We start from the raw sequence: 10,247 nt of genomic DNA, 5'->3' as shown, positions 1-10,247 counted from the left end.
TATATATATATATATATATCATTAGAATATATATATCATTAGAATTTCAGACAGGCTCCTCTCTGACAAAGTAAATCCAATGAAGGAAATTAAAGAATGTAGCCTTTTATTCAAATACGACCCTAATGAAGAATGGCTTTAATATTCATAATATTCATATTACATTCCTATGGAGACTTACAGTGAGTTTATAGTGACCTAATCGTACTGAATGGTAATTTGTATCTGCTATCACACTGAATAGTCTCGAAGAATATGATATAGTTTATAGTTTGTGATATTTCCATAGTTTCCCTCTTATTACTCGATTGCTTTGGTTCTTTGTTGAAGGGGAACATTACTCCTTTTCAGGCTGAAAATAAGTGATTGGAGCACGTAGGGGACGAACTCTGTGGTGCAGATATTACAACATTATAGCTGCTATAAAGTGTGATTACATTCTTATTCCGATGGCAACATTATTGCGCACAGCTTGTGGTTGCGTGTCCGACTCCTGTCAGAGCTGCAGAGAACTGGCTTGAGCCGAGGGACAGAGAGGGTGGGAAGAGGGAAAAACAGATCTGGATAATTGCGGAGAAACTCGCTCGGGCAAACTTAACATCTGCTTTTGTGTTTATTTGAAGGATCCATGTGCACCGAAGGAGCAATGTCCGTGCGTAAATTGGAATTGCCCTATCTCTCTCGGTTATTGTTTGTTTTTATAAATCATATGTACACAGTGGAGGGAGTCGTTCCTTGACCGTCTGAGGTACACTTATTAAAAGGAATCTGGATATTATAATGTCAATAAGGAAATGTGGGTCATGTAAAAATACTGCCACCATCAATGTGTCCTTTTTTTTAATTGTAAAATCAACCTTCAAAGCATCGTAAAACACCGAAACATCAAAATGCAGCATGCGTAATGGCTCGCTACTCCAGTCCGGATTTTCCATGTGAGGCGCGACGGAGCCCTGGAGGTGGATAAGCTGGTAGAGCCCGCTCTCTCTCATGCCATGCTGGGCCACAAGGGCTCCGGGAGACGCTGCTACATATTACCGAGAACCGGGATGGAGGAGAGGCGGAGGGGGGAAGAAAAAAAGTTTGGTTTAAACCTGGCAGAGGAACTTTCAACATGAAGCCTCACTGACGCACCATTTCACCACCACCACAGCAACACCAGCGCTAGAACAAAGCTTGCTTTTACACTGAATATATTTTTCTCCTCCCAGCTTGTGTTTTTCTTCCCTCTTGTATTTTTCTCTCTGTGTGCAAGGCTGGTCGGGGCTTGCTGTCTCTGCGCGTGCTGAGATGTTGGAGTGACCATGGCTGCGCAAGTTGCATCGGCTCCGACTAGAACTAATAACAAAAATAAGAAATTATCCAGCGGTTTGGGTCCGGAGCTCAATTCGGGGAAATCTGGAGGAGGAGGGACCGTACAGCGGACTGGACCGATGCTGGGTGCCGGAGATGGGACCCTGAATAATGTAGATCATCACCGCCGAAACGAGCTCAACATGGTTCATTCAACTTCCACGACTCGCAACGCTTCGGACGGCCACGACAAAGATGGACATAACCTCACGTCCGCCTCGGCTTCGACTAATTCAACCTCTTCCTCGATGGAGACGGGTTTGACCGCGAACCACAAGCTGAAATGTGTGGGGAGCGGAGATCCCCCTCAGTCTCAACCGCCGCAGCAGCCGCCGCCGCAATTCGGCCAATTTGCGCCACATCAGCAGCGACAGATCCAAAGTAACAACACCGCCAACAACAACGGCCAGGGGCCCCGTGGGGACAGGGGTATGGATCACCAACACCACGGTGGCAAAGAGAACCTGTTGGGGGGCCAGGGGGAGCCACAGCAGCAGCAGCACATGCCAGGAAAAGGTGAGGGGGACCTCACCTGTAAACCCGCGGAGAGGATGATGGGTACCAGGTACGAACACTCTAACTTGGGGCCAACTAGTAACAACTCTGAGTTTAATAACAACTATTACAGTCCAAGGCCCTGTTTTGAGCAACATGGCGGACAGCAGCAGCAAAGCAGTGGGATGGGGATAACGCACTCCTCGGCACATAACAGCATGGAGAACTCCCACGAAGCAGGGTACCACAACAGCCAGTACAATCAGTACCCGGCGTACCGGGCGGGTTACGGCGGCGGGGCCTATGGAATGATGGGCCCCTCTGGATGCCGACAACCCGGGAACATGATGATGGGCAGCAACTCCTCAGCAAGCCACGGCAAGTCTCCCCTGGGAGCCGCTTCAGGTGGCTTTCAGAGGTTCCCAGGACAAACACAGCAGCAGCATCCCTCAGGGGCCACCCCGACACTCAACCAACTGCTGACGTCCCCAAGCCCCATGATGCGGGGCTATGGTGGGGCATATCAAGACTACAGCGGCTCCACGGCGCAGCAGCAAGCCGGCATGGGCCTGGGGAAAGACGTGGGGCCCCAGTACGGAGCCTCCACGGCCCACGGCTGGGCAGGGCAGCAAAGAAACCACCCTCATTCAATGAGTTCAGGCAACGGAGGGCAAGGCCTCGGTAGGACGCAGGTACGTTTTGGAAACTACAGTGAACTTGGGTTTATCAGCGCTGGTGTTAATCCACATATATATATATATTTTTTTATCAAGGAGATTTTATGCACAAGAAAGGCCATTACATGTGCAACTCTGACTTGTGTAAACGTTAAATATTAGACCTACCTGAGTTTAAACATGACAGGAAAAGGGAAGAAAACCTTATAGCAGAAATGTAGGCTATTGCTAAAGAAACGGCTTCATTTATTGGCTAATTAATGAGGCTACAATAATTGATAGGCTAAATCAGATGCTGTGTTTCTATCCTCATATTTCTATAGTTTATATTCTTGTGTACTCTGCGTATTTTTTTAATGTATAATCGGGGGATTAAAAAGCAACATTTATGTTGTGCAAATTCACCTCTTGCCGACGTGGTGTCAGACACGTTGCGAAACGCCCTGTTTAGAGGACGTGTTGTGTTCGAGGCGCTAATCGAACAAAGTAAAAAATATTCCTATAGAAAATGTACATGAATGAATTTTATAAACGCCAACGTTCTGTGATATTTCTCATCTCTTCCTGTGTAACTGGTTTGGAAAACCAAACGGACACACCGCGGCCGTGCAAAGACCGTCTCTCCCTCTCCTGTGCGCTTTGCATCTATAGCTGGAGCGCTTCTGCGCGCCTCGTTTATTCCCATGCAGCTCGGAATTTGAATAGTGGAGGTAAACTGGCTAAAAGCTTTCCGTACTCCCAGCTCGCAGTTGACACCCAGTCTGCCACCTGATTGGCTCCCTGTGGTCCCGCTGGGCAGACTGCACAAAAAAAGGAGGATTCTTGCAGGGATCCTTGGCCATGGCGCTGTAGTGATGCTGCATTCACATCTTATGGGAATACTCCAGACTTGGAGGCCGTCCAACGCAATAATTGAAGTTTTATGAAGGTTTAGGCTGCTCCAGATAATTATTCTCATAATGTTTCCACACTGAAAAGATGTACAAAAACACTGCAATGTCAGCTCAAAATGAAAAAAAGGGAAATGTCATTCATGTGGACTTATAATCTTCAATTTTTGTTTGTTCTATTTGATATTAATGTTTCATTTCAAGCTATTTAGAGAAATTGTCCAACACATGTATCTTGTGATGTTAATAGATTATAAAAAAAATAAATAGTTTGTGCATTTATATTTCTAAATATAAGAAAAAACTCACTTTTTCTGGAATCCCTCTTATTCACAACCACATTTACACAACAACCCCTGCAAGCTGAGTTCTGTTGGCCACTGCTGCAGCTGGAGGTTGAATGCCTTGCTCGAGGGCACCTCAGTGGTAACAGCTGAAGGAGGGAAGAAAGTGTTACTTTTTGGGGGGCTACACTCAGTGATCCCTGAGTGCCCCCAAACCCTGTGCTGAAACACTGATGTGTCAATAGCGTGCAGACCTACAGCAAGGGGAGGGAGTCACTGCCAGTTCAGAACTCTGCCCCTCAAACAACACAGTGTTTCTCCAGAAGAGACATTATTCTGCGGTTGTTTTTGATGCACTAAATTATTCGCACTGCTGGATAGCACATCTGGACGACTAGAGGGTAAGGTGGTTAAGCATAGCTTATACTGTCTGCCGCTCGCAAAATACAAAAGCAGTTCATTAGCCTACATTGTTTTAATCAAAGGCAATTTCTGTTGGATGCTGGAGAAATTAAGTGAATGTTTTAGCGTGGGAGGGTTTGCTGCGGTATTGATTGGATCAAATTATGCACTGATAAGGTAGTCACTGGAAAACCAACAGTAATCTTACTTCTTACAGTAATTATTGTTGATTATGTGCAGATTGATATATATATTCTTAATATCCAACGACACTTTAATGACAGAGCACATCAGTCAAAGCCATAGGCTGTATATTAATGGACAGCGCATGTGTGACGTCACCCATTGGTTTGTGGAGATCTGCTATCCGTCGTCGAGTTTGCCGTTACGGGCGCAGCCATCCTGGTTGTGACGATTTTAGACGAGAGGGAGGAGTGAGGGAGGAGCTGCTTACACTCTACGTTACGTTACACACTTTCACTGGCAATCACATCATAGCCACGGCCTAAAACACCCCCTGCTTTATCGCCGATTTTAAAATCAACGAAAAATGAACATCATTCTGTGTTGCAGAAGACTTAAAACTAGCGATTGAGACCATAAACTCAATATGAAAATGTTTACTGAGGTAATAAATCAAGTGAGAAGTGGGTCACTTTCTCATAGACTTCTACAGAAACCGACCTCCTTTTGCAACCACACGTGTCGCCCCCTACTGGAATTCAGATAGAATGCAGGTTTAAGGCACTTCCGCATTTGCAGCACTTCGCCGAACCGGATGCATTGTCCATTAATATACAGTCTATGGTCAAAGCATAAAGTTATATGAGCCATATTTTATACTATTTATATTTATTTTTAGTGAATATAATTCCAACCCTAAACACATCTTACATGTAACCTTATATACTGTAAATGTGTTTTTTGTCTCCTCAGTTTTCCAGTTCAGGAGTTAGTGCATGTGTGACTGTTTTTTTTCTTGACTCTACCAACATTTCAGCAGCAATATATTCAAGCTACAAAAGCCCTATGTTTAATTCATATTTGGAGAGGCAGCACTGCTCTCCTGTGCACTGACAGGCTGTGTGAGAAAGGCGAGCGGTGTACTGCATAATACTGCCTCCAAATTGGCGCCGTGATATGACTGCGCTTCACTTCAGAGTGCGTTTGGTCGGAGCACGCCTCTGTCACCTGTTGGCACAGTTTCCCCTCTTTCAAATTCAATTTCCCTCCTCACTGCCTCTCTTCAGGAGCAAGCTGTGAGCGAAACGAGTGCACCTCATTTACACTGCTGTCTCCCCCCCTCACACTCGTTTGTCTGGCCACTCACCAAAATGAAAACAGAGCCCTACCTGTGTGTGTGTGTGTGGGTGTGGGTGTGCGCACAGAGACACGTGAGCTATGTTATTTGGAGGTGTGTGTTGAACCTGCTCTCTTATTATTTATCTTAATTATCTTTTAAATTACAGTGGCCTATTTGATTGAGGTCTGACAGAACAATATTGAGTGTTCAGTTTGTGACCTGCCTGAATGTGCGTTTGTCTTCAAGTCAGCTGCTTTAAATCCAGTGTGTTTTTCCTTGTGTATGTGCAGTGTGTACCTATAGCAGTAATATAACAGCCTATGTGCAATCCTAAGGACTAGAGCTGACATCATAAATGAAATCGCATATTCTGTCTCAACCTATATGTGTAACAAGGATCTGTCTGTTATCCACTAATCAGAACACACAATGCACACAGAGAACAATACAAGTCATTAGTAGATAATAAGGGCCTAGCAAGTTGGAAATAGTATTGTTGCTTAGATAATTGCAGCAGCAACTCATTTAAAATCTGACCTAATAATACAAAAATGAATGGGTTTCCAGTCATTTATCACTATTATGCTCAGTGTTTTGCCTTTGTTTTTTTAATAATTGAAATCAAAGCTCAGTAGTTCTCATATGAAAGACGAGACCCAGTCCTATCCTTGGTAATGTGCTTACCTTGAAATGATTTCTGCTCGCAGTGCTCTCCAGTGCATACTGTTTACATTTCTCTCTTATGAATTATTAGCATGATACGAACAAAGACTTTATAATAGGAGCAATGCATCAATGTCACATTGTATTATGCGGCTATCTCAGGGAGCCTTGTGCATAGTGATGGGCTTGACTGTGGCTGCTGGAATTTAATTTATGGTACATCTTCTGCATTGGACAAACAGCCCATGGGGTATGGTCAGGAAATGGACGTGTGTGTGTGTGGGGGTGTGGGTGTGGGGGCAGGAGAAGGCTAAAGCCCCTTCGTCAGCACTAAGCAGTCCAACCTCAATCCTGCCCCTCTCACACCGTCTCTCTCTCCCTCCATCTCTCGCTCTCTGATCCCTCCTGTCAGTCGTTTGTTTATGTTGGTTTGTTTACATATCTTTCTTGGCTAGCCAGCGCAGTGCTGATTAGCAACACTGGAGTGAAATTTTAATTTGCTCTGTTGCGTCCGATAAGAGCCCCGTGCAGCGTTTTTCATCTTCCTTGGATGAAACACAGAGCCTGCTTAGGTAATTGGCAGGCCGGGGTTATCCCCGGTCTGCATGTGGTTTCCACAAAACACCAATTAATTCAGATTTTTAGAAATAATATGAATTAAAAAAATAGACTGTCCAGTCGCATCATTAGACGTATGCTCATGTATTATTAGCTGGCTTAATAAAATAATTGTATTTTTTTTCTGGTTCCACTAAGCACTCGTAACATCCCCTGGAGTTAAAGGTTGATGTGTAAACGCCCTGAAGAAAGGATTTAATTACTGCTAGCTGCGTTGATTTGGTGTCAGCTGTTACTCAGCTCTGTTTTGTCCGAACTGCCGGTGTCAGGAGGGAGCAGAAAAATCTGAACCAAAGCAAATTTTGGGAAGAAAGTTAATTGTGCATATGGGAGAATTTGACTTTTCCTTGTGGATGAGGTAGTCCAAGGCTTTTTGGATTTGATTTAATAGTCCATTTTATTTCTCAACCTTGTTTAGTCTGTGTCAGCAGTGGTGGATTCTACCATGTGAGAAAACTATAGGCGTCCTCTGGCATTCTGGGATTTGTAGGATTTATCACAGGTCTGGTAAAGGGTTAGATACAGCACCTAACAGGTGTATCACCACTACTTCCTCTGTGTCTCAAATAGCCTAATGGACCCCATAGCAATGATTCCATCAAATGCAAAGAAAACTTTAGAAATGTCACTTTATAAATTAAGTTAGCCCTCTTTCTATCATCTATCAGCTGAGTTTAAGTGAAAAAACGGTTTATTTTGTACACAGATACAACCCCAAGAAAAATAAGTGAAGTCCTTCAACAATTTAATAGTATTTGTTACAGTTCTTTAGTGCCTGCTATGTAGCTTGAACGATGAAAGAAAAAAAAATGATTGTCATTATTATAATGATCATGTACGTACAACGTCTGCATGGGCCCAATTATGACATTTTTGTGCGTTCCTGTTGTAAAAATGTTGCTTTTGTAATTATTTATCCATCCAGTGCATTCCTGTGAATATATATCACAGAATTGTCTTGAGTAAAAAAAAAAAATCTAAATTTTCTTTGATTAATTTATTCAGTTCCATGTCTTTTTTTGTGATATTTTATTGCATTTTAATTTCTTTCAATAGCTCATTATTTGCATAAATCTACTTGCATTGCTGCTGTCTTCTCTGTGTAAACAGAGAGAGTATAGGAAGGCCAAAGATATTTGAAGTGAGTCACATGGAGGGCTGCTGACTTCCGAGGAATGGGCTTGGCCGAGTTCACAGAAAGAGAGAGAGAGAGAATCAGTATCTGAACTCTGGCAAATGTCTGCATAGTTAAAATCCTCTCCCACTGGATCTCACCCTGCTTTAGCCTTGTGAACATTGCGAGGAAAAAGAAGTGTTTACGAGTTTTTGGCCTCACACACAGATATATTGGGTTTCCTCCCTTCAGGTGTGTGTGTGTGTGTGTGTGTGTGTGTGGCAGGGCGCCAGGTCTGATGGCAGTGGGTGCTGTGGTGGCACCCCTAAACTCCCCCTCCACCCTGACCTTCACATATGCTAATTAGCCACGTGGAGCTGCTGAAAGGAAGGACCCCCCTCCTCCCCCTTTTTCCCAGAAGGATCCCAGAGGAAGGGAGATTTGTTTTTCTTTCTCTCTCTCTCTCTCTCTGGTTATTTCTCTGTATATTTGCAGTTAACTATATACGTACTAAACAGACAGTGCTCAATACTATACTTACTTATACTTTTTTGTATGCTTTCACTTTCGCAGCTATCTCTTTTTATTCTTTCTGTGTTTTCTGTCTAAATACGGTCTTTCCACTTTTATCTGCCTCATGTCCCTGGCTCTCAGTAGCTAGCTAGGTCTCCCAAGGGACCAGCAGTCAGTTCACAGGTATTTAGACAGCCAGCACATCCTATCGAATATTTATACACTATACTGAACAGATCTGTGGGCCACTACTGAAACACTGTCCTGCTTACAGTAACTGCTGCCTTCACTTCCCTTCTCTCCTCTCTGGCCAACAGAAGAGGAAATGGGAAACATATGGATCAGTCCCACTAGAAATGAATAGTTTTGTGATTGCAGCAATTAATGCAAATTCAAAGAGTCATTTTTTAGATACAACCAAACTCTACAACTCCTTCCTTTTTGTATTATAAAACTAATGGTCTGGTGGTTAATCTGAACAAAAGACAAGAGAGGAGGATAATTGGCAGATTATCGTGGGAGTTTTTTTATAAGAATTTAGAAGCTTTATTTTTCTTTGAAAATTTCTAGTATTATTTCTTCTACCTTTAGGTTTTGGTTTAGTCTGCTGACTAAATAATCTGCTCATAACAAAATGAGCACAATTGATTTGTTGATTGAAATGTTGACATGTGTAATCCATCTTGTGTGTGTGTGTGTGTGAGAGACTTCATGTATGAACTTCCAACTGCCACCATCCTCTCCTCCTCTTACCAGCCAGTGAGAAAATGATCATCGTTATCATCATCATCATCATCACCATCACCATCACCATCATCCGTCACTTTACACATCAAAGCATCTGCACTCCTCTCTGTTTCCAGACTGTAGACTGTGCACTCCAGTCACACGTCTTGCTGTTTGGTTTGAGTTGATCCTAATCAGCGCTGGCACAGTGAGACCATTTGCTCAGCTAAAAAAAGAAAAGAAAAGAATACAACCAAACAGCACCAGCAAGTCGCTGTCTGTGGTGTGTGAAGCACAGAGAGACAAAAATAGAAAAACGATGGGACACGGACGACGCACCGAGTTTCTGTTGATGAGTTTTGTCTGTTTCTTCGGGTCTTTTCTTTTATAGTTTCACTTACTTTTTTTGGTCCTTATCTGTCACACACACTTGTACACACTCATACACACACTTGTACACACACACACACACACACACACACACACACACACACACACACACACACACGTGTATATCTCTTGACTGGTCAACCATGTATTTTCCCAGCCACAACATGTTCTTTTCATCTTTTTCCTTTCTTACCAAACCTAATGTGTCTGTCTGTCTGTCTGTCTGTCTGTCTGTCTGTCTGTGTCTGTGTGTGAACAGTGCTGGTGTGTGAATGTACAGTATTGGTGATTCATAGACACCGATCACAATAGGACACTTGTGGTTGAACGCTACCTAATTTAGATCAATTTTATCTCCGCAATTAAGGAAGCAACTTCACACCACATCCTCCTCCAAACACATAATGCATGAACACACACACACACACACACACACGCACACGCACACGCACACACTCACACACACACACTGGAGATACTGTATGTGGGAGAAAGGGGTTATGTTAGAAATGTGATTATAAAGTCTTGCATTGGGTGTGGAGTACAGATTGTTTGTCTGGGTATTTCTCTCATTTTTTTCATTATGAACCTCTTTGATATGGCCAGACTTGTATTCTACATTCCAGCCACTCTTCTGACACAAACCGGATGAACTGGATTAGATATCGACAACACAAGTGAACTTTGATGTTAAAATGTCTTATTTCTTTTAGATGTTAATTCCTCCAAAGGATATCAATACGGTTGACAAGAGCAGACATTCGCTGTTCAGTTAATCTCCTTGTGCAACTGTGCCTGTGTGTGTGTGTTTTCTAAGTG

At 43.2% G+C, this 10,247-nt stretch overlaps 1 protein-coding gene across 4 annotated transcripts in view; it reads left to right on the top strand.

The window, feature by feature from the left end:
• Positions 1-533: 533 nt before the first annotated feature.
• LOC116035622 (AT-rich interactive domain-containing protein 1B-like) overlaps positions 534-10,247 on the top strand; it is a 168,870-nt gene continuing 159,156 nt past the window's right edge. For 3 of the 4 annotated variants that reach the window (XM_031278809.2, XM_031278807.2, XM_031278806.2), the window contains exon 1: positions 535-2,540. In XM_031278809.2, the coding sequence (XP_031134669.1) occupies positions 1,305-2,540 (1,236 nt within the window). In that variant the 5' untranslated portion in view covers positions 535-1,304. Of the gene's footprint in view, positions 2,541-10,247 lie in introns of all 4 variants that reach the window. The other variant, XM_031278808.2, reaches the window with a different exon arrangement.

Source organism: Sander lucioperca, chromosome 18 (assembly GCF_008315115.2).
Source record: "Sander lucioperca isolate FBNREF2018 chromosome 18, SLUC_FBN_1.2, whole genome shotgun sequence".
Classification (NCBI taxonomy): domain Eukaryota; kingdom Metazoa; phylum Chordata; class Actinopteri; order Perciformes; family Percidae; genus Sander; species Sander lucioperca.
The sequence above is the reverse complement of the archived record's forward strand: the minus strand, read 5'-3'. Positions and strand labels throughout refer to the sequence as shown.